This window comes from Molossus molossus, unplaced genomic scaffold (genome assembly GCF_014108415.1).
Source record: "Molossus molossus isolate mMolMol1 unplaced genomic scaffold, mMolMol1.p scaffold_m16_p_4, whole genome shotgun sequence".
In the NCBI taxonomy this organism is placed as follows: Eukaryota; Metazoa; Chordata; class Mammalia; order Chiroptera; family Molossidae; genus Molossus; species Molossus molossus.
This window is the reverse complement of record NW_023425377.1, coordinates 81866635-81894431: the sequence shown is the minus strand read 5'-3', so window position 1 is coordinate 81894431 and position 27797 is coordinate 81866635. Positions and strand designations below refer to the sequence as shown.

Genomic DNA, 27797 nt, shown 5'->3' with positions numbered 1-27797 from the left:
TGTAACTATATCTGAGGGCTCAGGCCCCTAATCCTCTATCCTCTGCTCTCCGTTAATCACTGACCTGGCCCCTAATCCCTCAGATTTGCCAGATCTGTAATTCCCAAGGTTCTGGATTCTCAAATTCTGGAGGGAGGGAGCCAGCTGCCTTGTTCACCATGTCCCTGACCAGTGGTGGTGGTGGTGGTGGTGGGGCGCTCAGCTGAGCTCCTGCTGGGAAGTCTGGCTGCCTGGGTCCTGTCACTTAACACTTGCCATGCCTCGGATTCTCTGTCTGAGCCAAGATAATAGCTGGGCAGCTGCTAGAGGAGGACTGAGCTCATGGTGGTAGCAGCTCATGTGGGTGCACCTAGGAGAGGGTTCCAGGCCCTCTCCCATCTACAGGGTGCTGGAACTGAGGAACCTGGACCTTGGGGCCAGGGGTAATTGCTGCTGAGCCCCCTTCTCCCTGTGTTTCTCTGGCCTGCTTTTCTCTCTCTGTGAACAAGGCATGAACTGGCCAGTCCATCCACTGCCCTCCTGGATGGAGTAGCCAGGATCTGGGTACTTCCACAGTAGCAAGGGCCCCACTATTTGTTAGGGAAGATTTTAAACTACAAGATTTAACTGTGGTCATTGAAGATGCTGGGTACCTGAGGGCTGGACATGTGCCAGCCCCTGCTGGCTACCTGACGACATCCCAGTGGTCCCTGTGTCCTGGTGGTCCCTGGGGTGCCCAATGAGGAAAGGGCTGCTGTGACTGGGTGGATGAGGCATCGCAGCTCAGAGAAGGAGAGCCATTAGCCCCTGGCTGCACAGCTTAAGGGGGTGGGCAGGGCAAAGAAAAGGTAGGGGTGTTGGTGCCTTGGTTGGTGTGGCTCAGTCCTACGCACTGAGGAGTCGCCACCGTTTGATTCCTCGTCAGGGCACTAGGATTGCAGGCTCAATCCCTGGCAGGGGGCTTGCAGGAGGCAGCCGATCCCTGTCTCTCTCTCTCTCTCTCTCTCTCTCTCTCTCTCTCTCTCTCTCTTCCTCCCTTTCTCTCTAAAACCAATAAAAGTATTTTTTTAAAAGGTGGGGGTGCTGGGGAAGATACCCTGAGTTCCTCTACCCTCCACCCTGTTCCTCTACCCCAGGCCTCAGTTTCCCCTTGCGAGGACCAGGCTGGCTGGAGAGGACAAGGGTCGAGGCCCCAGGCCAATTTGGGGGCATCCCAGTTGGAGCAGGTGAGATGCCCTGCAAATGGCACCAGGTTGTCCAGCCCACCAGCCCCTCTTAGGTCCCCTGCCCTCTGCTCCAATACCTCAACAGGGGCTATTACTCAGAATGGGAAGACATTACCCAGCATGTGATAGGGCTGGGGCTCAGGGCCTGCGGGAGGAGTCCCGGGCAGTGGGACAGCAGACAGAGGGCAGGCCCCGGGGATGGCAGGCCTGGGTCTCAGTTTCTTGCCCCAACTCCCTGGCTGGGCCACCTATCTGGTCTGTCAATGGGGAAGTGTGGTGCCTGTCCCCACCTGCACCCCAAGAATAAAAGGAGAGGATGTCTGAAGAGTCACCTGTCAAGGATGCCCTCTGCTCTGTGGCCATTTAGATAGTTTCTAGGCCCCGCTGGTGGTTTCTAAGCCCTTGGCCTTCTCTGTTACTCTTCCTTGCTTGCTCTGTACCAGGGTGTGTGCCCCCAAATGGGGTAGCAGGTCTCATTTCAGAGAGGTTGGGGTGGGATTAGGAGCTCTTTAGTGGATGCTCTGGGTACTGGGAGTGGGGACTGGCAGCAGCAAGCAGGTGAGGCCCCTCAATCTCATTGGGTGCTGGGGCCCTAGGGTCTCAAGGATGAGTAGATGCCCCAGGTGGGGGTCTTGAGCCCCACACATTGTCTAGATTCAGCTGAAAGAAGGTCTGGAATTTCTAGCAGTCATTTGATTTTGCCTTAACACCCACCCCCAGATCAAGTCAGCCCTTTTGGCTCTCTCAAGGTCTTCATCCCCACCCCAGGTGGGTTTGTCCAGGGTTCCCCCATAGGACCAGGGTCCTCACATCTGCTCAGAAAGTTCCATCACATGTAGGCGGAACATTGCCTGGGAGGACCCTCAAAGGCTGCCACTCCCTGGGCTCCTCCTGGATGAACAGAAGAGACTGAGGTTCCCAAGGGCTGGAAAGACTTGCCCAAGGTCACACCTGCCAGCGGGCAGGAGAAGTGGGTGTCAGCCAGCCCTGGCTGCTGCTACCACAGTCTTAGATGTTGGGTTTCTTCCAGCCTTTGGCTCTCGCAGGCTGAGCTATTGTGAATATGTTGGTGCAAATAACTTTTTAATTTTTTTCTCTTCCTCTTGGACAGTTTCCTTGGGATCAATTCCCTGGAGTGGAACACCAGCCGGCAGGCGTGGTGTTAATAGCTCTCACAGTGCCATCAGAAAGGAGCCAATTTACAGCAGCTACTGAAATAGGGAGCTCACTGCAGCCAAGCCAGTGCTGGGGCTTATGACTTTTTATTTATATGTGCTGGTTTGGGCGAGTCCCTCCAGCCACTGAGAATCTCAGTCTCTTCTTCTGTCCATCCAGGAGGAGTCCAGAGAGTTGCAAGCTTTGAGGGTCCTCCAGGGCAATGTCCCTCAGTGGACGTGGCAACTCCAGCCATGATGGGGAGGGTGCTAGTCCTACGGGAGAGCCCTGCACGAACCTGCCTGCAGATTGAAGACCTCGAGACACCTGAAAGGGTTGACATGATCTGGGGGTGGGTGCTCTTCCCTCAACATTTAAAGGCAAAATCAAATAATTGTCTCTGTTTAAAATTTGAGATCCTCCTTTGTCTGAATCTGGACAGCAGGTGTGGGCTCAGACCCCTATCTGAGGCAGCTGCTCATCACTGAGACTCCCAGGCTTCAGGGTTTTTTTTTTATAATGTTAACATATATATAAAACATAAATTTTGTTGTTGTTAATCCTCACTGAGGATCCTTTTTCATTGATTTCCAGAGAGAGTAGAAGGGAGGAGAGGGAGAGAGAGAGAAAAATGTTGAAGTGAGAGAGACACATCAGTTGGTTGCCTCCCGCACAACCCCAGCTGGGGCCAGGGATCGAAACTGCAACCCAGGTACATGCCCTTGACCAGAAATCAAACCCACTACCTTTAGGTCCACAGGTTGATACACTACCACAGAACAAAACTGGCCAGGGCTAAAACATAAAATTTGGCATTTATCCATTTTAAAGTGTACAAATGAGTGGCATTAAGTATAATCACAATGTGTTGTGCACCCATCACCCCATCCATGTCTAGAACGTTTTCATTTTCCAAAACAGAAACTCCAAATCCTCCTCCCCAGCCCTTGGCAACCATGAACCCACTTCTATCTGTGGATTTGCCTGTTCTGGACATTTCATATAATTGGAATCACATGCTGTGTGGCCTTTTATGTCTGGCTTCTCTCACTGAGCATCATGTTTTCAAAGCTTATCCATGTTGTAGCAAGTGTCAGTGCTTCCCTCTTTTTCGTGGCTGAGTAATGTTCCAGTATGTGGATGGACCACATTCATCCACTGATGGACATTTGGGTTGTTTCTACCTTTTGGGTGTTATGAACTGTGATTCTGTGAATATGGGAGCACCAGTACCTGTTTGAGTCCCTGCCTGGCCGGTTTGGCTCAGTGGTTGGAGCGTCAGCCTGTGGTCCAGAGAGACCCGGGTTCGGTTCCCGCTAAGGGCACATACCTCGGTTGCAGTTTGTCCCTGGCCCTGGTTGGTCATGCGGGTGGCAGCCACTTGATGTGTCCCTTTCACGTCGATGTTTCTCTCTCTCTCTTACTCTCTCTCCTTCCCACTCTACCTGAACAAAAAAATGGAAAAATGTCCTCAGGAGAGGATAAAAAAAAAAGAGTCCCTGCTTTCAATCCTCTGGATACACACCTGAGAGTGGAATTGCTGCATCATATGGTGACTCAGTTTAACTTTTGGAGGAACTGACTGTTCTTCAGAGTGGTTTTGATTCACATTTTCCTGATTGCTGCAAGGCCGGCAGTTTGTCCATGTGGCCTTTTGCTGTGTCTGTATGTCCTCATGAACACTTCATTCAGAGCACATGCTTGGCCATCCATAGATATTCCTTGAATGGTCGGGCCTTTTTCTGAGATTGCTTTCAGGTGGAATTTAGGAATTGACCTTGGGGTCTTGTATTTTGGAATGGAAGCAACTGGGCATCACTTTTTCAAGCGTATCTATTGCTCCAAATGTCTGAGCAGTTGCCAAGTCCTGTGGCTCGGGTTCCTCCCACCGTCTCAGACCTCTGCTCTGGCTCCACCTGCCTGTGCCTCTTCCCTGCTGGACTAGCAGCCCTGCAGCCTCCCTGTCTGTGGCCCTCAAAGGGAAATGGAAACACCGCCAGTGCACAGCATGGAAGCCCACCTGCTCAGGATGGCTGGTGTTGGTACTCTGCATCCCCAGGTCAAGCTGACATGTCCACTCCCACCCTGCGCTCTCCAGCCCCTGGCGCCCCCACTGAACTTGTCACCCATGTTCCTTGCTCCAATCCCCCAACTCCCCACCACCCTGGCTCCTCTTTGCTTGCCTCCCTCTCCTTTGTTTTTGTTTTTTAAATACTCACCCAAGGATATTTTTTTATTTATCATCAGATAGAGTGGGTAAGAGGGGAAGAGAGAGGGAGAGAAAGAAACATCCATGTGAGAGAGACACATGGATTGGTTGCCTCCTGCCCAACCCGACCAGGGCCGGGAGGAACCCCAACCATCCCTCTCCTTTCTTGTCCTTTGCATTCTACGCTTGTGCCAGGCACATTGGTTGTTTTTGGTCAAGGAAACATTTAATCAGTTCTTTGAGCGACCTTTTAGGCTCCGCGAGGTCTCCAGTTTCTTCAGGGACCGAAGGAGGGCCCCAGCCGGGGGAGCCCCGTGGGCTGTGGGTTCTGTCTGAGGTTGGGCTGGAAGGACTTCCTGGAGACAGAAGTCCACGCTAGCCATGACTTGGGGCCAAAATCTCCGAATTGCGGGCGGAGAGATCTGAGCTGGTCCTGGAAGGCGCATGTGCACAGTGGATATGGCATGCCTGGCAGAGCGCGTGGCGTGGGCGAGGGCTCTGGGGCTGATGCTCACGCCTATCCCCAGGTTCTACTGGGACTTCACCATGCTGCTTTTCATGGTGGGAAACCTCATCATCATCCCTGTGGGCATCACCTTCTTCAAGGACGAGACCACAGCCCCGTGGATCGTGTTCAATGTGGTCTCGGACACGTTCTTCCTCATGGACCTGGTGCTGAACTTCCGCACGGGCATCGTGATCGAGGACAACACCGAGATCATCCTGGACCCCGAGAAGATCAAGAAGAAGTACTTGCGCACGTGGTTTGTGGTGGACTTTGTGTCCTCCATCCCCGTGGACTATATCTTCCTCATCGTGGAGAAAGGCATCGACTCCGAGGTCTACAAGACGGCGCGCGCCCTGCGCATTGTGCGTTTCACCAAGATCCTCAGCCTGCTGCGGCTGCTGCGCCTGTCACGCCTCATCCGCTACATCCACCAGTGGGAAGAGGTGAGGGCACACGAGGGGCGTTGTGGTCATGGCTGTGAGAGCGGCAGGAACTATCTGGCGGGCGGGGCTGTGTTGGGGGACTCGGTTGTGCTATGGGGGGGTCCAGGGGCGGGGCCACAGGGAGAAGGCAGCTGGAGTACAGGCACAGGAGAGGGATCATGAAGGGGTTTGGGGTGGGGTCACAAAGGCTGCAGTGAGGGGCTTGTACCATAAGGGACAGAAGAATATAGGCACGGTGTGGGGGCGGGGCGGGGCCGCGGGCTGGAGACCGGGAGTACACAGCGAGGACCCTTGACACATCGCGCCCCTGGCCTCCACTCTGCCCTGTAAGCGAAGGAATCCACAGCTCCATTGGGCAGCGGGGAAACTGAGGCTCAGGGAAGCAGTCATGCCCCTGTTCCCCAAGTCGGGACCACCTCTGGACTGCCAATGCCATGCGATGTCACCCCCGGTTTCTAGGGCAGCGACAGGGCTCCGAGGGGAGCAGCAGGCGGGGACAGGGTTGCTGGAAGGGGCAGCGGTCCTGGCGACGTTCTCTTTCAGGACATTTCACTAACCAGAACGGTAGCAGGGCGGGGATTTGGGTCCCGTGGGGGAAGGGGGGCTCCTTTCTACCTCACGCGCCCGCCATGCCCCAGATTTTCCACATGACCTACGACCTGGCGAGCGCGGTCATGCGCATCTGCAACCTCATCAGCATGATGCTGCTGCTGTGCCACTGGGACGGCTGCCTGCAGTTCCTGGTTCCCATGCTGCAGGACTTCCCTCGCAACTGCTGGGTGTCAATCAACGGCATGGTGGTGAGCACCCCGACCTGGGCAATGCCCAGCCCACACCCACCCAGGCCGAGTCCACCCGAGGTCCCAAGATAGCGCCCCTCTGGGACCATGAAGAGGTAGCTCCTTGATCATTTCAGCGAAGATGACAATTTTTGTCACCCAGATAGTCTACTTACTGTTCCCTCCCCCATTGAGTCCACTTTCTGATGTACATAATTTATTCAAAATACAAATGGGAACGTGGTATCATGGACCGTAAGAGATAACAGTCCATGGAGAGACCCAGTCACCGGTTGCTGCCTTGGCTGAGATACCGGCTGTTGAAAAGGGCGAGTCTTGGGTGCTCTTTAGCATCACAAGGAGCCTTTCTTCTGCTCCTGGAGTGCTGTGCGGCTGGTGCCTGTGGGGGTGGGATGTACTCGGAGCTGGGCAGGAGGGGCGGGGGGTTGGTGGACCAGAGAGAGCAGAAGGAGCATCCTCAGGCGAGCACCCGGCGCCTGGCACAGCTGCCTGGCTGAGGCAGCTCATTGTCTGGCTGGACACCCGGGCATGCTGTCCTGTTTCCTGAATGGGGGCCTCACTGCTTCCCTCCCCCATCCGGGTTAACTGAGGACTGGGGGGGGGGGGTCCTCCTGGCCCTGTCAGATGCCTCCACCCTCTTGGCCCCTTTGATCAGATTCTGGTGTCCCTAACTCACCATCCACAGGGTCCCTGGAACTTTGGGATTCTCTGGGCCTTACAGACACTCTGATCAGAGGCTGCAAAGGGGTGGGGGCTCCTGAGCACCCAGGGCCAGACTCTGGCCCCTCTGATCCTCAGTTTCTCCAGGAGTAAAGTGGGGAAGCATCTCCAGACCTGCTCCTGCCAGACTCACTCTGACACATGTACACATCATATCACCTGCCTGAGTCTTGGTTTCTCTTGGTTGTCTCTGGATGTGGGAAGCTTACCACTTTGGATGCCTGGGGAAGGACAGGCAGGTGGGGCCAAGGAGCTCCCTGGGACTGTGAGCACCTGCTCACCTGCCTACCTATGGCCTTGCAGAATCACTCGTGGAGCGAGCTCTACTCCTTTGCGCTCTTCAAGGCCATGAGCCACATGCTGTGCATTGGGTACGGTCGGCAGGCACCTGAGAGCATGACTGACATCTGGCTGACAATGTTGAGTATGATCGTGGGTGCCACCTGCTACGCCATGTTCATCGGACATGCCACTGCCCTCATCCAGTCGCTGGACTCCTCGAGGCGCCAGTACCAGGAGAAGGTCTGGGGGTCCCACCCCACCATCCCTCCATGTAGGGGGCACGGGGACCCTAGAGGGAAGTCTGGAGCTTGGAGGGGATACATGCTGAGGAAGAGGATGGAAGCCAGGAGGTCCAAACAGGGCAGGGCCAGTCCATGGGGCATCAGGGAGCTCCCTGGGGGCTGGGGACACAGGAAGACCTCTCTAGGGGTCTGGGATGGCTTGGAGGTGCTATGACAGGGAAGGCACTGAGCAAGAGGACTGTGGTCACTCAAGTACATGCTGCAGCCATGTCCATGGAGGAGGCCACTGGGGGAGTAAGGATGTTCGGCCACTTGGGCCTGGCCTCAGGGTGGGGGGCCTCCCTGGGGCTACTCCGAGGGCCAGTGGACTGGAAAGGGCTGAGGGAGAGCAGGCACTGGCCCCACATGTTAGCCCTTTCTGGAGTATGGCCTTGATGTCTACCCTGTGCCTCAGTTTTCCTTCTCAAAGGGCCAAGGGTGAGCTTGGCCCCACCCCCATGCTTTTCTATGTATCCTGCACTGCTACTTGATGGCTGACCCTGGGTGGACAGCTGTGAGCACCCCCAGCAGTGCCAGTCGGGTTAGCCGGGTCAGCTGGGCCCAGTGCCAGGTGCCCCGGCTGTCCGGAAGCCACGGCCTCGTACCCAAAAATGAGCTGGTGCCGCCACCCGCCCACCGTCACGGGTTCTGCTGAGCTCAGGGCAGCTGTGGCCGGATGGGGCTGGGTTGGAAACAGGGCTGGGGCACCCCTGGGGGTGCCATCCTAGGGACGGCAGGGCCTGGCACCCCTGCCTGCTGCCCACATCCCCTGGGGTTTATAGAAAGATCCTGGGGAGGCGCACCAAGGCCACAGGCAGAGTTGGGAGCCTTGGGATGGGGGTCCAGCATCTTGGGGGCCTAGAGTCAAGCTGTCAGAGATGGAGTCACCAGATATAATTCAGGACACAGGAATAACTTCTGTTAACATAAGCATATCCCAAGTATTGCACAGGATCCCCTTACTCTGAACATTTTTGCTGTTGCTATGAAGTTGAGATGTAATGGGGTGTCCTGTGTTTGTTGTGATTGTGGTTAAACCTGGGAGCCCCATTCGGGCTGAGGCAGGGGTTCTCTGAGCAGTGGCCACTGACTCAGGCCCCCCCATCCCCTTACAGTACAAGCAAGTGGAACAGTACATGTCCTTCCACAAGCTGCCTGCGGATTTCCGGCAGAAAATCCATGACTACTATGAGCACCGCTACCAGGGCAAGATGTTTGATGAGGACAGCATCCTGGGAGAGCTGAACGGGCCCCTTCGAGAGGTAAGGCAGGGCCACAGGACCCTCGGGGTCGGATAAGGTTTGAGACACCCTTGCTGCCAGGCTCCCAGTCTCCAAGATGAGGTGGGACTGGCCCAGCTGCAGCATAAGGGTCTCAAGCTAGATTTGTACACACAGCAGACACCTCTCTGTGAGCCGCTGCCTCCTCCATTCCCACAATGCCCCAGCCACCGAGTCCCCACACCCTCTACCTGATGTCACTTACCTTGTTTGGGGTCTAGGTTAGACAGAGGGAGGAGGCAGAGGAAAGTCAGTCAGCCCGGGGTGGGTGTTGGTTCAATCCCAGCTCTGCCTCTCAGCCTGTGACCTTGGGCAAGATTCCTGAGGCGCCATGACAAATGACCAAACACTGGATGGCTTAAAACAACAGGAATTTAGTCTCTCACATTCTGGAGGCCAGAAGTCCAAGATCAAGGTGTCATAGGGCTATGTACCCTACGGAGGTCTGGGGAGGGTCCTTTCTGCCTCTTCCTGCTTCTGGTGTAGCCAGCAGTTATTGGTGTCCCTAGGCTTAGAGGTGTGTCACCCTGATGTCTGCCTCTGTCTTCGCATGGCTGTCTTCCTGTGTGTGTGTCTATCCTCTTATAAGGATGCCAGTCATTTTTTCAGGGCCCACCTCCTCCAGGGTGATCTCATCTTAAGTAATGACATCTGCAAAGACCCTATTTCAACAAAAGATCACATTCCCGGGTACCAGGAGTTCAGAACTTCAACACATCTTTTTTGGGGACATGATTCAACTCACAACACTCAACAAGCAGTTACTGAAGGAGTCTCTGAGCCCTGCCCTGTGCCCTCAGGGAGGTCCAGAGGGAGGAGCTTTGGGAAGGGGTGGGGGATGACATCTTGAGGCATTGTGAACTGTGGGTGTCCCAGGGGGAGGGCACAGCCAGGAAAAGGCTTGAGGAGGGAAAGGTGTTTTCTTCTAATGCTTGTATAGTTTCTGTTTTTTTATTCCTATTCTCCATCCCTGTCCCTTGTTCTGCTAGTTCTCTGTAGTTCTGTTTCTGTTTTGTTTATTCCTTTATTTTGTTTTGTTTAAATTGCATATATAAGTGAGGCAATACAGTATTTGTCTTTGTCTATCTGATTTATTTCATTTAGCATAATATCCAGTAACCATAGACAGACATGTCCATCTATGTTGTCGCAAATGGCAAGATATATATATATGTATATATATATATATATATACATATATATATATATATATATAAATAATTGATTTTAGAGAGAGGAAGGGAGAAAAAGAGAGAGAAACATCAATCGATTAACTCCTGCACACACCCTGACCAGGGATTGAAGCTGTAACCTAGGTACGTGCCCTGACTGGGAATCAAACCCACCACCTTTTGGTGTACGGGAAGATGCTCCATCGAACTGAGCCTCACTGGCCAGGGCTCATTCTTTTTTTGTTGCTGAGTAATATTCCATTGTATATATGTACTACTTTTTTTTTAACATTTAATTAATTTATTTTTGTTACAGATGTTTCTCCTTTCTTTAAAAAAATTTTTTTTCTTTATTGATTTTGCGAGAGGGAGGAAGGGAGAAGGAGAGAGAGAGAAACATTGATGAGAGAGAACATTGATTGGCCGCCTCCTGCATGCCCCGCAGTGGGGATCAAGCCCACAACCTGGGATGTGCCCTGACCAGGAATCTAACTGGCAACCTCTTGGTGTGTGGGTCGACGCTCAACCACTGAGCCACACTGGCTGGGCTGTACCACTTTTTTTTTTTTTTTATCCATTAATCTATGAATGGACACCTAAGTTGTTTCCATATCTTGGCTATTATAAATAATGCTGTAATGAACATAGAGGTGCATATATTTTTTCAAATTGGTGTTTGTTTTCTTCAGATAAATATCCAGAAGTGGGATTGTTGAATCACATGGCAGCTCTATTTTTAATTATTTGAGGAATCTTTTTCCACAATGGCTGCATCAATCTACATTTTCACCAACATGTACCTTTGGCCATCTGTGTATCTTCCTTGGAAAAGTGTCTACTCAGGTTCTCTGCCCTTTTTTTAAGTAATAACTTATTATGTTTAAAATATGTTTTTATTGAATTTTTAGAGAGAGAAGAAGGGAGAGAGAGATAGAGACATCAGTGTGAGGGAAAAACATCGATTGGCCGCCTCCTACACACCCCCTACTGGGAATCGAGCCCACAACCCAGGCATGTGCCCTGACTGGGAACAAACCAGTGACCTCTTGGTGCATGAATTAAAAAATGGGTCAATGTTCAACCACTGAACCACACCAGCCAGGCCTTTTTTAATTGACTTCTTTGTTGTTGTTTTTTGTTAAGTTGAATTAGTTTTTTGTTTTTTATTTATTTATTTTATTAATTTATTTCTGTATGTTTTTATTTTTTATTTTTCTTCATTTTTGAGAGTATTACAGATGTCCCTCCTTATTTTTCCCCCATTTCTACGCTCCACCTGGCTCCTGCCCTACCCCAGGCCTTCACTGCATTATTGTCTGCATCTGTAGGCAGACAATTATGTGCATATGTGCATATAAGTTCTTTGGTTAATCTCTTCCTGCTGCCCCTATGCCTTTTCCCTCTGAGATTCCTCACTTCCATGCCTCTGGATCCATTTTATTTATCAGTTTATTTTGTTCATTAGATTCCACATATAAGTGAGATTGCGTGATACCTGTCTTTCTCTGTCTGGCTTATTTTGCTTAGCATAATAATGTCCAGGTCCTTTCATGCTGTCTCAAGGCCCAAGAAATCCTTCTTTTTTACAGCTGCATAGTATTCCATTGTGTAAATGTACCACAGCTTTATCCACTTATCTACTGATGTGCACTTAGGCTGTTTCCAGTTGTAAATAATGCTGCTGTGAACATAGAGGTGCATATATTCTTTCTGATTGGTATTTTGGGATTCTTAGGATATATTTCTAGAAGTACGATCACAGGGTCAAACAGTATTTCCATTTTTAAATTTTTTAAGAAAACTCCACACTGTTTTCTATAGTGGCTTCACCAGTCTGCATTCCCACCAGCAGTGTACTAGGGTTCCTTTTTCTCCACATCCTCATCAGCACGTGTTGTTTGTTGATTTATTGATGGTAGCCATTCTGGAGGTGTGAGGTAATGCCTCATTGTAGTTTTAATTTGCATCTCTCTGATTAGTGATGTTGAGCATTTTTTATATGTCTCTTGGCCATCTGTATGTCCTTTGGAGAAGTGTCTATTTAGGTCCTTTGCCCATTTTTAAATTGGATTGTTTGCCTTCTTTTTGTTGAGTTATATGAGTTCTTTATATATTTTGGAGATTAATCTCTTATCAGATGTATCATTGGCAAATATGTTCTCCCATACAATGGGTTCCCTTTTCATTTTGAGGATGGTTTCTTTTGCAATGCAGAAGCTTTTTAGTTTGATGTAGTCCCATTTATTTAATTCTTCCTTTGTTTCTCTTGCCTTAGGAGATATATCAGTGAAAATTGTGCTATCTGAGATGTCTGAGATTTTTCTGCCTATGTTTTCTTCTAGGATTTTTATGGTTTCATGACTTACACTTAAGTCTTTTATTCATTTTGACTTTATTCTTTTGTATAGTGTAAGTTGGTGATCTGGTTTCATTTTTTTGCAAGTACCTGTCCAGTTTTCCCAGCACCATTTTAAAATTTATTTTTAATCCTTTCCCAAGGATATTTTTCCATTGATATTTAGATAGAATGGAAGGGAGGGAGGAAGAGAGAGAGAAACATCGATGTGATAGAGCCACATCGACTGGTTGCCTCCTGTACAACCCGACTAGGGCTGGGGACAAACCTCAAACAAGGTACATGCCCTTGACCAGAATCAAACCCACAACTCTTTGGTCCTTGGGCCTATGCTCTAAGTGCTGAGCCAAACCAGCCAGGGTGCTGTTGGTACTTTTGTTTTTTATCCTCATCCAAGGACACTTTTCTGTTTTTTATTCAGATAGACTGGGAGGGAGGGAGAGGAAGAGAGAGAGAGAGAGAGAAACATTGATGTGAAAGGGACACATCGAGTGGCTGCCACCCGCACGACCAATCAGGGCCGGGGACAAACTGCAACCGAGGTACGCGCCCTTAGTGGGAACCGAACCTGGGTCTCTCTGGACTACACTGACGCTCTAACTGCTGAGCCAAACCAGCCAGGGCACTGTTGGTATTTTAATAGAGAGCTGTATGAATTTTTAAAATATTTTTTTGATATTGGCCCCTTATCAGAGGTATCATTTGCAAATATCTTCATCCATTTGATTGGTTCCCTTTTTGTTTTGTTTATCATATCTTTGGCTGTGCAGAAGCTTTTAAGTTTGCTGTAGTCCCATTCATTTATTTTTGCTTTTACTTCCCTTGCCTTTGGGGGTCAAGTTAAAAGTCTGAGTCCAGCCAGTGTGGCTCAGTGAAATAAGTAATGTCCCATGGACTGAGAGGTCTCCGGTTTGAATCTGGGTCTGGGCACATGCCCAGGTTTTGAGTTTGATACCCATTAGGGGACATGCAGAAGGTGGCCAATTGGTGTTTCTCTCTCATATTGATGTTTCTATCTCTCCCTTCCTCTCTCTCTCAGACAATAAAAAACCATCTGAGACCAAGGTCCATAAGTTTAGTGCCCGTGTTTTCTTCTATGTTTTAGTTTCAGATTTTATATTCAAGTCATTAATCCCTTTTGAATTAATTTTTGTGTATGGTTTCAGATTACAGTCTAGTTTCACTCTTTTGCATATAGTGTCCTGCAACTTTACTGTATTTATTTTCTAATAGCCTTTTTTAAAGTCTTTGGATTCTCTCTATATAGAATCATGTCATCTGCAAATAGTGAGTTTCACATCTTCATTCCCAATTTGGAGGCATTTTATTTCTTTCTCTTGTCTGATTGCTCTGACTAGAACTCCCAGTACTATGTTGAAAAACAGTGGTGAGGATGGGCATCCTTGCCTTTTTCCTGATCTTAAAGAAAAAGCTTTCAGTTTTTTATTATTGAGTATATTATTATTATTATTATTATTATCGTCACCCCAGGATATTTTTTTGTTTATTTCAGATAGAGTGGGAGGGATGGGGAGAGAGAGAGGAACATCAATGTGAGAGAAACACATCGATTGGTTGCCTCCCACATGACCCTGACAAGGGCCGAGGATGAACCACAACCAAAGTACATGCCCTTGACTGGAACTGAACCCAAGACTCTTTCATTCATGGGCTGATATTCTAATTGCTGAGCCAAACCAGCCAGGGCTATTATTGAGTATATTAGCCAAGAATTTGTCAGATTTACTTCATACTCATTTTATTGAGTGTTTTAGTCATAAAAGGATGTTGTATCTTGTTAAATGCTTTCTTTGTATATACTGAGATGATCATAAAGTTTTTATCTTTCATTTTGTTAATATATGTCATTAATTGATTTATAAATATTGAACCATGCTTGTGTCCTTGGGATAAATCCCAGTTGGTTGTGGTGTTTGATCTTTTTAATGTATTGTTGAATTCAGTTTGCTATTTTGTTGAGAATTTTTGCATCTGTATTCATCAAGGATATTGGATTATTTTGTAATATGTTCATTTTTGTTTGTCTTTTCAAAGAACAAGCTTAGTTTTATTGATCTTTTCTATTTTTTTAAATTTTTTTTTTGTTTTAATCCTCACCTGAGGACATTTTTCCATTTTTTGTTCAGATAGAGTGGGAGGGAGGGAGAGAGAGAGAGAGAGAGAGAGAGAGAGAGAGGGAGAGAAACATCGATGTGAAAGGGACACATCGAGTGGCTGCCACCCGCACGACCAACCAGGGCCGGGGGCAAACTGCAACTGAGGTACGCACCCTTAGTGGGAACTGAACCCGGGTCTCTCTGGACCGCAGGCTGATGCTCTAACCACTGAGCAAAACTGTCCAGGGCTATTTTTTAAATTTCTCTTTCATTTATTTCTACTCTAATCTTAACTATTTCCTTCCTTTTGGTTTGTTTGTTCTTCTTCTAGTTCCTTTAAGTGTAGAGTTAAACTTTGTTTTAAAAGGAGTAATTAGCACTTTGTTTTCCTTTATTGATTTTAGAGAGAGAGGAAGTAAGAGGGAGAGAGAGAAACAAGGTTGAGAGAGGACATCGATTGGCCACTTCCTGCATGCCCCGCTCTGGGGATTGGGCCCTCAACCTTGGCTTGTGTTCTGACCTGGAATCAAACCAGCGACCTCTTGGTGCATGGGTCAACGCTCAACTACTGAACCACACTGGCCGGACTGTATTCTGCAGGGTTTTTGGGTGAAATGATGTATAAATATCTATTAAGTCAATCCCTTTTAATATGACATTTAAATCTATTTTTTTTTTTTTATTGATTTCTAGAGAGAGAGGAAGGGAGAGGGAGAGAGAGAGAGAAACATCGATGAGAGAGAACATCGATTGGCTGCCTCCTGCATGCCCCCCACTGGGGATACGGCTCACAACCTGGGCACGTGCCCTGACCGGGAATCAAACTGGTGACCTCTTGGTGCATGGGTCGATGCTCAACCACTGAGCCACACCGACTGGGCTAAATCCATTATTTCCGTATTAATTTTCTGTATGGATTGATTTTGAGTTGGACATTAAAATTTCCTACTATTACATTACTGTACATTTCTCCCTTTATGTCTATTAATATTTGCTTCATGTATTTAGGTGCTCCTATGTTGAGTGCATATTTATGATTGTTATATCCTCTTCTAAGAGTGACTCCTTTATAATTATGTAATTATCTTTATTGTCTTCTTAACCTCTTTTGTTTTAAAGTCTATTTGGCTGATGAGTATTGCTACCCCAGGTTTCTTTTCATTTCTATTTGCATGGACTGTTTTTCTCCATCCCTTCACTTTTAGTCTGCGTCTTAATTTGATATGAGTCTCTAGTAAGCAGCATATAAATGGGTCTTGTTTTTAATCCATTCAGCCACCCTATATCTGCTTATTGGAGCATTCATTCCATTAATATTTAATGTAATTATTGATAAGTACATACTGTTAGCCATTTTGTTAATTGTTTTTTGGTTGTTTTTATAGTTCTCTGTTGCTTTCTTCATCTCCTGATTTCTTTTCTTGTGGTTTACTGGTTATCTTAAAAAATACGTTTTTATTGATTTTTAGATAGAGAGGGAGAAGGAAAAATAGAAACATCTATTGGCTGCCTCCTAGATGCCTCCTACTGGGGATCTAGCCCAAACCTGGGCATGTGCCCTGATTGGGAATCGAACCATTGACCTCTTGGTGCATGGGAAGATGCTCAATCCACTGAGCCACACTGGCTAGATATCTTTAGTGATTTGTTTGGGTTACTTTCTCTTAAGTCCTTATATATCTTTTGTCGGGTTTTTTTTTTCAAACTATAAGGGAAGTTTATTTAGAAAGTTAAAGAGGCAGAAGAAGGGCCCTTGGAGCTTAGGAAAGAGAAAGGTGAAGTTAACTCACCTTGGGGTAAAGAAGAGGGGGAGGGGAAATGCACCATGTGCTCCTGGGAGGGAGAGTGCACTGTAGGTTTTTTCCTGTGGTTACCATGAGTTTTATGTATATTATTCTACATCTATAGCAGTCTATTTTAAGCTAATAGTCACTTAAATTCAAATATATTCTATAAGGAGTACATTTTTACTCCTACACACTTTATGTTGTTGATATCATATTTTAGATCTATTTGTGTGGTATATCTACTTATTTTATTTATCTATTTTGTTGTTAATCCTCACCCAAGAATTTTTTTTTTTAGAGAGAGTAGAAGGGAGAGAGAGAGAGAGAGAGAGAGAGAGATTGATATGAGAGAGGCACATCGATTGGTTGCCTCCTGAATGTGCCCTGACCAGGGCCAGGGATCAAACCTGCAACCCAGGTTATGTGCCCTTGACCAGGAATTGTACCCGTGACCCTAAGTGCATGGGCTGATGCTCTACTGAGCTACACCAGCCAGGGCCTGGCTACTTATTTTAAATTGAGTTTGATACTTTTTTCTTTGAACTTTGCAGTTTTTTACATGTCCAATTTGCTATATTTACTAAATATTTAGCTTTATTATGAAATTTTTTCCCTTTCTCATATTTTATGATTTCTGGTTATGGTCTTTTCTACTTAAAGACCCCCTTTAACATTTCTTGTAAAGATAGCTTAATAGTGATGAACTTTAGTTTTCTTTTGTATGAGAAACACTTTTCATTTCCCTCAATTCGGAATGATAATCTTGTTGGGTAAATTATTCTAGGTTGTAGGTTCTACTTTCAGCACTTTAAATGTCCTGCCATTCCTGTCTGACCTATAATGTTGCTGCTGAGAAATCAGCTGATAGCCTTATGGGTTTTCCTTTGTATATAACTAGTTGTTATCCTCTTGCTGCCTTCAAAACTGTCTTTAATTTTTGCTATTTATTTTTAATTATGACATATCATATATATATATATAATTTTCACCCAAGGTTATTTTTAAAAATATTTATCTTCAGATAAAGTGGGAGGGAGGGAGGGGGAGAGAGAGAAACACTGATGTGAGAGAGACACATTGACTAGTTGCCTCCCACATGACCCTGACCAGGACTGGGGATGAACAGCAACCAAGGTATGTGCCCTTGACCGAAATTGAACCTGCAACTCTTTGGTGCACAGGCCATTGCTCTATCCACTGAGCAACACTGGCCAGGGCTCAGCCATTCTTTTCTTTTTTATCCTCACCTGAGGACATTTTTTTCATTTTTTGTTCAGATAGAGTGAGAGGAAGAGAGAGAGAGAGAAAAACATCGATGCAAAAGAGACACATCGAGTGGTTGCCACCCGCACAACCTAACCAGGGTCGCGGACAAACTGCAACCGAGGTACGTGCCCCTAATGGGAACCAAACCCGGGTCTCTCTGGACCGCAGTCAGCCATTCTTTTTTTTTTGGTTTCCCACCTGAGGATACTTTTCCATTAATTTTAGATCGAGTGGGAGAGAGAGAGAGAGAGAGAGAGAGAGAGAGAGAGAGAGATATCAGTGTGAGAGAGACACATCAATTGGCTCCCTCCTGCACTTGCACAAAGCCAGCCAGGGTGGGGGACTGAACCCGCAACCCAGGTACATGCCCTTGACTGGGAATTGAGCCTGCTACCCTTCAGTCCATGGGTTGACACTCCAAACCAGCCAGGGCTCAGCCATTATTTAAGTAAAGTCTGTTCCTTTCTCTTTCTTCTTCTTCTGGGATCTCTATAATGTGAATGTTTGAGCACTTGACTTCATCCCAGAATTCCTTTAAATTGTCCTTTTTCGTGTTTTTTGTTTTTGTACTATGTTTTTATTGATTTTAGAGAGAGGAAAATTGATTGGTTGCCAGCCTGACCAGGGAATCAACCTGCAATCTGGGTATGTGTCCTGACCAGGAATCAAATCAGTGCGTGGGATGATGCTCAACCAACTGAGCCACACTGACCTGGGCAACTATCCTCGTTTTTTAAAAAATACCCTTTTCTTTCTGCTGTTCTGATCAGTTGACTTCCACTAGTTTGTCTTCCAGGTAGCTGATTGGTTCTTCTGTTAGCTAGTCTGTTGTTGATTCCTTCTAATGTGTTTGTCACTTGAGTATTATATTATTCGTCGTCTTTGTTGTTTTTTTAATCCTCACCAGAGGATATTTTTCCATTTATCTTCAGATAGAGTGGGAGGGAGGAAAGGAGAGAGAGACATAGATGTGAGAGAGACACATCGATTGGTTGCCTCTGACACGACCCCGACCAGCATCTGGGTCACTGGTCCAAGTCAGAGCAGTCCTGGGTGGGGATGCCCATTGGGTATGGTGATGCTCTATTGTCCCTTTGGAGGCAAAAGGTTACAAGCAACGAAACTGGGAAACACACTGCAGTGAACTTGCAGGTAGGCCAAAGCCCCAAAATAGAGCCCTGCCTGCCCTAAGTAGAGGGGACCAGCACAAAGGTGCTCACCAGCCCTTTTACTCTGGAGAGTTCCCACAGCTCCCAGAGAGGTTTTGTGGCTCCAAAGTCTCTGTTTGGTCTCTCTCATTTGTTGGAAGAAGCTGTTCATTCAGCCTTGTTGTCTCACAGAGTAATTGTCTATATTGGTGTATGTTTGAGTTTGGAATGGGAGGGGGCAGGTTCAGCAGCCTCCAATGCTGCCATTGCAGACCTGTTTTTACATTTAGATCCTGATCCATCTGGAGTTTAGCCAGAAATATGGTGTGAGGAAGGTATTCAGCAGCATCTTCTACTATGGAGCTGAAATGTCTGGCATTGGCCCTTGACATGGGGCCACCTTTACTTTTTTTAAAAAAATAATCCTCACCCTAGGATATTTTCCCATTTGTCTTCAGAGATGGAGGGAGGGAGGGAAGGAGGGAGACATTGATGTAAGAGAGACACATCTACTGGTTGCCTCCCACATGACCCCAACCAGGGCCGGGGGTGAACTGCAACTGAGGTATATGCCCTTGACTGGAATTGAACCCACGCTCACTGGTCCGTGGGTTGATGCTGTACCACTGAGCCAAACTGGCCAGGGCCCACCTTTACTTTTAAAATTCCATTGTGCTTGGGTCTTTTCTGGACTTTTATTTTGTTCTGTTGGCCTGTGTACAATGTTTTTTTGTGTGTTCGTTTTTGTTTTTTAACTTTTATTGATTTTAGAGAAGGGTAAGGGAGAGAGAGAAACATTCATGAGAGAGAAGATCGACTGCATGCCCCCACTGAGAATAGGGCCCACAACCTGGGCATGTGCCCTGACAGAGAATTGAACCGGCGACCTCCTGGTGCATGGGTCAACGCTCAACCACTGAGCCACACTGGCTGGGCTACAATGTATTTTAATATCTTGAGAGGGCTAGTCCTACCTCCTGCTCTCCTTTTTCATGTATTTCCTGCTATTTTTGCTCATTTGTTCTAAATGAACTTGACTGTCTCATTATTAGAAAGCAAACCTGATGGTGTTTCCATTGGGATCATGTGAAATATGTAAATGAACAGGTAGAATGGGCATCTTTCATCTTTATGATGGTGAGGTTTCTATCTAAGAGCACAGTGTGTTCATGTTTACTTCAGTGCCTTTCAGGAGTACTTTCTAGGTTTCTTCATATAGATTCAGATGTCTTTTTACCTTCAGGTCACACCATTTTGTGTAGCTCTTTATGCTGGTGTAAATTGGGTCTTCTCATCCATTATGTCTTCTTTTAAAAAAAGAATGAGACACACAAACACATTGATTTCTTGTTTCACTTATTTATGCATTCATTGGTTGACTCTTGTATGTGCCCTGACTGGAGATCAAACCTGCAATCTTGGTATATTGGGACGACACTCTAACCTGGCTGAGCTACCCAGCCAGGGCTCATCCATTATACCTTCCACTGAGGAGTTACTGTTTGTACAGTATATAAAAGCTATTGATTCCTTCTTTTTTTTAATCCCTACCCAAGGATATTTTCCCATTTATCTTCAGGTAGAATGGGAAGGGCAGAAAGAGAAACATCGATGTGAGAGAGACACATCAATTGGTTGCCTCCCACACAACCCTGACCAGGGCTGGGGACAAATACAATCGAGGTACGTGCCCTTGACCAGAATCAAACCCACCAACTTTTTGGTCCATGGGCCAGCACTCTAACCGCTGAGCCAAAATGGCCAGGGCAACAGCTATTGATTTCTTTCTAAGGTGAGCTTTCCTTTTTATTGAAATGCATCTTACAGGAAACTCATATCATAAGGGCATGCTCAATGTTCTGAAAAGTGAAATCACCATGTATCATCCAGCTCAAACATGAAACATTTCAGTCCCCCAGAAGCTTTTTCCCCAAGGTTAACTGTCAACCTAACTTCTGCCACATTGGTTTATTTTAATGTTCTTAGTTTTTATGTTGATTTTTTTTTGTTTTAATCCTCACCCGAGGACATTTTTCCATTTTTTGTTCAGATAGAGTGGGAGGGAGAGAGTGGAACAGAGAGAGAGAGAGAAACATCGACGTGAAAGGGACACATTGAGTGGCTGCCACCCGCACAACCCAACCAGGGCCGGGGACAAACTGCAACCGAGGTACGCGCCCTTAGCGGGAACTGAACCTGGGTCTCTCTGGACCGCAGGTCGACGCTCTAACTGCTGAGCCAAAACGGCCAGGGCTATGTTGATTTTTTTAATCACTTGCTAGAATGACTAACTCCCCTATTGTTGTCTTTCCATTGATTCCTGAGGGGTTTCCCAGGTAGTCACAATAAAGGAGATAATAAACATAGTTTTAATTTTCCCTTTCTAATTCTTATGTCTGAAATTGCTTTTTTCTTGTATAATGGCATTGACCAGCATTGCCAATGCAGTGTTAAATAGTAGGAATCAGTGCACATCTTTTCTTGCTCTGGTCTTTGGTGGCAAGCCCTCTAGTGTTTGTCCATTAAGTAAAAAGCTGGCTTTCAGGATAAAGTGTTAAACCCCTTTCGCAGATGAAGAAACTGAGGGTCTGAAAGGTGAAACAAATACCAAAAGGTAGGGTGAGGTGGAAGCAAGAGCTCAATCTCTGCCTTGATGTCAACCCTGCCTCCTGCCCCTACAGGAGATTGTGAACTTCAACTGCCGGAAGCTGGTGGCCTCGATGCCACTGTTTGCCAATGCTGACCCCAACTTTGTCACAGCCATGCTGACCAAACTCAAATTTGAGGTCTTCCAGCCAGGTGACTACATCATCCGTGAGGGCACCATTGGCAAGAAGATGTACTTCATACAGCACGGCGTGGTCAGTGTGCTCACCAAGGGCAACAAGGAAATGAAGCTATCCGATGGCTCATATTTTGGGGGTTAGTGTCTGCAGGAACCAGGGGACAGGCAATACAAAGTTGGGCCCTTCCTGGGGATGGAGGGGAAGGTGGGGAGACCACTGTGGTGCTGGCAGGAAGGGTCTCTGGATAGAAGGGCCACACTAGCAAAGGTGTGGGCTGGACCATTGCTCATGGCAGCTGGGAGCACCCCAATGATGAATGGGTGGCAGCTGGGTTTTGCCCAGCCACTGAGGTGCCTCCCTTGACCACACAGAGATCTGTCTGCTAACGCGGGGCCGGCGCACAGCAAGTGTGCGGGCTGACACCTATTGCCGCCTTTACTCGCTGAGTGTGGACAACTTCAATGAAGTGCTGGAGGAGTACCCCATGATGCGGCGGGCTTTTGAGACTGTCGCCATTGACCGCCTGGACCGCATTGGTGAGTGGGCCTGGCTCAGCCCTCTGTGGTCATAGGGGAAATTGTGCCAAGATGAGAGGTGGCGTGGCCTAGCTGACCCACACTTGCTGAGCACCTACCATGTGCCAGGTGTAGCCTGTGGGCCATGAGGGTGCCTTGAGCGTTGCCCTTAGGAAGCTCACATCATAGAGGGCATGTGGGAGTGGTGGGGCTTCCTGGTGATGCTAAGTGGAGACCAGGATTACTAGGTATTGCCAGGATGAGAACGCGTGTTCTTTGCACATGGATACAGCATGTGCAAGGGCTCTGAGGGGAATAAACCTGGAGTCAAGAAAGCTGGGGAAGCTGAGAGGAGGGAGGCTGGGGAGGTAGGCAAGAACCCAGACATAACAGGGCCTAGGCTGTGGGGGGAGGCATTTGGACTGTAAATCGGGAGCAATAGGGAGACACAGATGATTCAAGGCAGGGGAGGACCTGATCAGATTTGTATTCTATAAGGGTATACAGGAGGTATAGGGAGAGGTAGAGGGAATCTCAGGAATGGCTGGGAAGTAGAGCCCTCAGGACTTGCTGACAACTAGAGTTAGGAGGCAGGGAGATGGTGGCCCTTGTTGGTTTGTGGGAATAAAGACAATGGCGGTAAAAGCAGGACTGGTGGGGCAGAGAGGGGTTAGAGGACTTCCCTGTATACCGGAAGTGTTCAATACATGTTTATATACAAAAGGCACTCAACAATTTGCTCTATATAGTAGGTATTCGACATATTTGTGAGTGACAGGTGCTTGGACTTATTGACCTATACAGCAGGCACTCAATATTTGCTTGCTATATGTGTTCCACACTTGGCACTCTGGCTGTGAACAGGCAGGTGGTGTTGCTGTATACTGCAGGTATTCAATATATGACTGCTATATACAGGAAATGCTCCATGTACGCTGGCAGTATACATAGATGTCTCATACCTGCTTTATGTATGCAGCCGATGCTCTGTGCCTGCTACACATGACAGGTGTATGATTCCTGCTTATTGTATATAAATCATGCATACCTACAATATACAGAGGTTCTCAATATTTTGCCTCCCACGTACAGCAGACACTAGATACCATCCCTCTATATATAGGGGGCACACAATACACAGAGCTGTATGCCTACTGGATTCTTATCACTGTATGCAGAAGGTGCTCAGTACTGCTTGTGGTATATAGGAGGTATGTTTTGCATACAGGTATAGAGACTAGGTACCCAGTACATGCTTGGTGTATATGAGGCATTCACTATACATCTGTGTATGTACAGTACAGGCTATAGAGAACAGGTGAGGATACTTGTTAGCTATATGCAAGAGACATGCAGTACACACAGGTGTATGGGTATTGCCTGTAAAGAGTAGGTGCCTTACCTGCTTGCTGTATGCAGGTGTTTTGTGCCTAATGGTTGTAGTGTTGGTGCCCAATACCTGGCTGTTGTATGCAGGAGGTGCTCAGCACATTCAGTGGTATGCCTACTGGATACCCACTCACTGTATGCAGAATGCGTTCCCCTGTGCACTAATACCTCCTCTGTCCCCAGGCAAGAAGAACTCGATCCTGCTGCATAAGGTGCAACACGACCTCAACTCGGGCGTGTTCAACAACCAGGAGAATGCTATCATCCAGGAGATCGTCAAGTATGACCGGGAGATGGTGCAGCAGGCTGAGCTGGGCCAGCGTGTAGGCCTCTTCCCACCACCTCCACCACCGCAGGTCACCTCGGCCATTGCCACGCTGCAGCAGGCTGTGGCCATGAGCTTCTGCCCGCAGGTGGCACGCCCACTCGTGGGGCCACTGGCACTTGGCTCGCCCCGCCTTGTGCGGCGCCTACCCCTGGGGCCCATGCCCGCTGCCACTGCCTCGCCGGGGCCCGCGCCCGCTGCCAGTCCCCCGGGCGCACCTGCCAGTCCCCGGGCACCACGGACTTCGCCCTATGGCGGCGCACCGTGCTCTCCAGCTGCTGCGCCCCGCGCTGGGCCCGCACTTCCAGCGCGCCGCCTGAGCCGCGCCTCGCGTCCACTGTCTGCCTCACAGCCCTCGCTGCCCCATGGCGCTCCCGGCCCTGGCCCCGCAGCCTCTGCGCGTCCAGCCAGCAGTTCCACACCGCGCTTGGGGCCCACGTCCATCACCCGGGCCGCCGGGCCCAGCCCGGACCGCAGGGACTCGGCCTTGCCTAGTGCCACCGGAGGCCTCGACCTGCTGGACTCAGCGCGCTCGCGCCTCTCCTCCAACTTGTGACCCTCGCTGCACCGCCCCGCCGACCCTGGTGGGCCAGGGGCGGGGCCTTCATCCAAACCAAAGCCATGCCATTGCGCACTGCCCCGGCCGCCCACCCCAGAAGCCATAGAGGAGACGTAGGTAGTTGTAGTTGGACGGATGGGCCCTTGTCGTCCCCCCCATCACCCTGCGCCCACCCACATTGCCCCAGTCCCCCACATCCCCCACCCCCGGCGGTGGCCTCACGAGCATGCGAGGGGGCTCCCTTCACCTCGGTGCCTCAGTTCCCCCAACTGTGAAACAGGGAGGGAGCCACCCCATGGCCTAAAGGAGATGGCTGTGGACTTCCACCCACCCCTACCCATGTAGCTGGCCCGCCGTCCGATGAGGATTCTGTTTAAGTGCAATACTTGGCCTGCCGGCTTCCCTGCTGCCCCCATCGCACTCACGCAATAACCAGCCCCGCCCCCATCCATGCGCGCCCCCGCGGTGACCTTCCTGGAGCGGGCACACGCAGCACCCTCCAGAGCCTGGTGCCCAGGGACCGGCAGTCCTGGCTGTGCCTGGGTGTGGGGGCAAGGCTGGGGATTCCCCGCCTTCGTGATGAATGTACCGACTAGCCGAGACAGAAATATTCCCACCACGCCTCCCACGCCCCTAATCTCCACACCCCCATTCCGCGCAATAAACGACAGCATTGGCTCCCAGCCTGCCCGCATCTGCTTGCTGGGAGCTCCCATACTGCAGGGTGGTATGCACCCTCTACCCGCAGAAGGCAGCGCTCCCCTGAGTGGCAACAGAGCTTTATTTACACTATGGTACAGAGGGCCCCCGGGACAGCCCAGCAGGTCTGCGTCAGCTGAAGAAGTATGTTGAGTGCTTTACCTGCTCCAGGTTGAAGGTCCCTGTGGAACAGAGCAGCAAGACCATGAACCCTGGTCCTGATGTGGGCGGGGCTCTGAGAAAGCCCAGCCCCCAGCTGGCAATTAGGACACCCCTCCCCTGCCCATGGCCTTACCTGTTTTGGGTACTGACAGTAGCATGTCCAGCAACCTGGTGACTCGAACATTCGTGGACCTGAATTGGAGAGAGCAGGGTAGAGAGTGAGGCCCAGGATGGATGAGGACCAGGTAGCAGAAACTACACTGAGGGTAGGGTGTCTCACTTGGGGCCAGAGCAGAACCGTTCCACCAGAAACCGGGACAGGTCGTGCAGGATGGGTTGGCTGTGCAGGCGGATGAACTGCTCACGGCACACCTTGGGGGAGAGGGGATGTCATGAGTTGGGAACAAGGGGCTGAGAGGTGGAGTTACCACCTCCTGCCCCAACACCTATAAGAGCACTGGGACCAAAACCCAGACTGAGGTTAGGGGTTTAAGCTCCTACATGGAGAGAACCATGGGACCAGAGGTGTCCACTCTTGGAGGGGAAGGGGAGTAGAGGGTACCTGATTCATGATGGGGACATCAGCTGCATGGGTCCAAAAACAGTCGTGCACGGAGACAAAGGTCAGGCCCTTCCTGTAGCAGAGGAGGGGTTCCCATGAGGAGGGGCCAGCCCTCTCAGTCCACTCAGGGCCCAGCTCAACCACTGGGCTGGGGGGCTGAGTCCAGTGATGTACACCCTCCTCTCTCCTCATGCCCCCCATCTCTGCACGCTCAGCAATTGTCCCCTCAGTGTACGGATAAAAAGTTCTCAACTTAGAATGAAATTCTCCATGTCCTCTCCACCCTGCTCCCAATTGCTGCCTGGTTGATTCTCAGCTCCCTGTAGGGGCCAGCAAATGCTGTCCCCCACCCCCACCACCAACCACAGGGCTTTGTCCTAGGAGTCCCCATGCCATGCACACTAAGCAGATGGGAGCACAGAATTCACCCCTGACCCCTCAGCTCAATCCAGCCAAGCCCCCATGTTAATGGTCATCTCTTCTTTCTTCTTTTAATTTTAAAGAGGGAGGAAGTGGGGGGAGAGAAACATTGGTGAGAGAGAGAAACACTGATCAGTTGCCTCTCACATGTGCCCTGACCAGGAATCAAACCCACAACCCAGATATGTGCACAGAACAATGCTCCAACCAACTGAGCCACACCATCCAGGGTATTAATGGTCATGTCTATCAGAACTATCCACACACCTGCCCCACCACCCCAAGCTCACTGCCTCTGAGGGGCTCATTACAGCAAACCAGAGGGTTCTGCCAGCTGCCCCAAGGCCCATACATCTGACAGGACAACGTCCAAGCCCCCCAGAACTGGTCATGCAGTGTGTGCCTGCACTCTTCTGGATGGATGCAGTCACAGGGGCGCTCCAGGGCCAGCTTTACACTCAGAGGAACGACTCCTTCCCTCCATGGCCCAGCACTTTCTCATCACTCAGACCTTGCTGACCCAGGGCCATTGCATGTGTTTACACAGTTATCTTCTGGGTATCAGGTCCAACAGACTGGGTTCCCTGCCTGCTGTAGGTCTCTGCCCCAAACCCCACCCGTAGGAATTGGCATTACAACCTATCTCCTGCACTATGAGGGTCCCCACCATGTCTACAGCACTGGGCCTGCCTGCAAGTGGTTAATGAATGTGTACCATACAGATGCAGGGCCTACCTGTAGCAGTGTAGGGCTGTAAGCATCATGTGTGAGGAGTCCAGGGAGTGGATGAAGTTGGGTGGGAAGCCATTCTTCTGCTTCAGTGTGTTGGGCTTCCTGTGTGTGGGGGTGGAGTACACTCAGAGAACCTGGTACCTCTATCCTGGCCTGACCTAAGTGGCATCCCCTGGCCCAGCAGCCCCCTCAGTCCTCACCCAGCTGTTTCTCAGTCCAGCTACCCACCCCTCCCCTGCACTCACTGGCTGGTGTCCCCATTGTTGCTGAAGGTGAGGCTCTGGATCCCTCCGTTGATCTGTAGGGTTGGGGTGGGAGGGGAATGGGGTATAAGGCCTACCCTGGCACTGGGATGGGGGTGAGCATGGAGGTGGGGGCAGCACATACCGACACCTTGGAGTCATGGTGGTAGGGCTGGATGATGGGGATGCCCAGGGGTGTGACCCACTCCACAGCCAAGCCAGTTCGAGCAATGAGTCGGGCGCTCTCGGCCAGCCAGCGCTGCAGGGATGGGGACAGGCTCAGGGTAGGGCCCAGTCTCAGAAGCCCTGCTGGGGAAGGGAGGAGGACGGAGGACTCACCTGGATAGCCCGGGTGCCCGAGAACATCTCCTGAAGACTGTTGAACACCTGGCGCACAAGGTAATGAGAGGCCTGCCACACAAACTCCTGGGGATGGGCAGGCACAGAAATGGCGGGGCAAGCTTAGAGGGGAGGGGCAGCCTCCATGACCAAACCCACAACCCAGGACCAGAAGACCTAATAGGGCTGGCTCAGATTCCTGAAGTCCATTCCCCCATTTTTCTGGTGGAGAAACCAAGGCCCAGGGGCCCAAGGAGATAGCTAGCTGCTATGGGTTCCTCCCTCTGCACCCCCTCAACCCCACAGTGGGGGCGGAAACAAGTCCCTCTCTCAGAGCT

At 49.4% G+C, this 27797-nt stretch overlaps 2 protein-coding genes across 2 annotated transcripts in view; one reads left to right on the top strand and one right to left on the bottom strand.

Annotated features, from left to right (window-relative positions):
• The window catches only part of HCN2 (hyperpolarization activated cyclic nucleotide gated potassium and sodium channel 2), a 30657-nt gene extending 5671 nt beyond the window's left edge, over positions 1-24986 (top strand). Inside the window, exons 2-8 of the mRNA XM_036242120.1 lie at positions 5097-5520; positions 6159-6320; positions 7344-7562; positions 8719-8865; positions 21411-21651; positions 21887-22051; positions 23603-24986. Coding sequence (XP_036098013.1) covers positions 5097-5520; positions 6159-6320; positions 7344-7562; positions 8719-8865; positions 21411-21651; positions 21887-22051; positions 23603-24300 — 2056 coding nt within the window. The 3' untranslated portion in view covers positions 24301-24986. The remainder of the gene's footprint in view (positions 1-5096; positions 5521-6158; positions 6321-7343; positions 7563-8718; positions 8866-21410; positions 21652-21886; positions 22052-23602) is intronic.
• An 86-nt stretch (positions 24987-25072) lies between these two features.
• Positions 25073-27797, bottom strand: part of POLRMT (RNA polymerase mitochondrial) — a 43042-nt gene continuing 40317 nt past the window's right edge. The window contains exons 14-21 of the mRNA XM_036242119.1: positions 27460-27546; positions 27266-27379; positions 27124-27176; positions 26882-26980; positions 25727-25799; positions 25445-25536; positions 25298-25356; positions 25073-25184 (exon numbers count right to left, since the gene is read on the bottom strand). Of these exons, the coding sequence (XP_036098012.1) occupies positions 25135-25184; positions 25298-25356; positions 25445-25536; positions 25727-25799; positions 26882-26980; positions 27124-27176; positions 27266-27379; positions 27460-27546 (627 nt within the window). The 3' untranslated portion in view covers positions 25073-25134. The remainder of the gene's footprint in view (positions 25185-25297; positions 25357-25444; positions 25537-25726; positions 25800-26881; positions 26981-27123; positions 27177-27265; positions 27380-27459; positions 27547-27797) is intronic.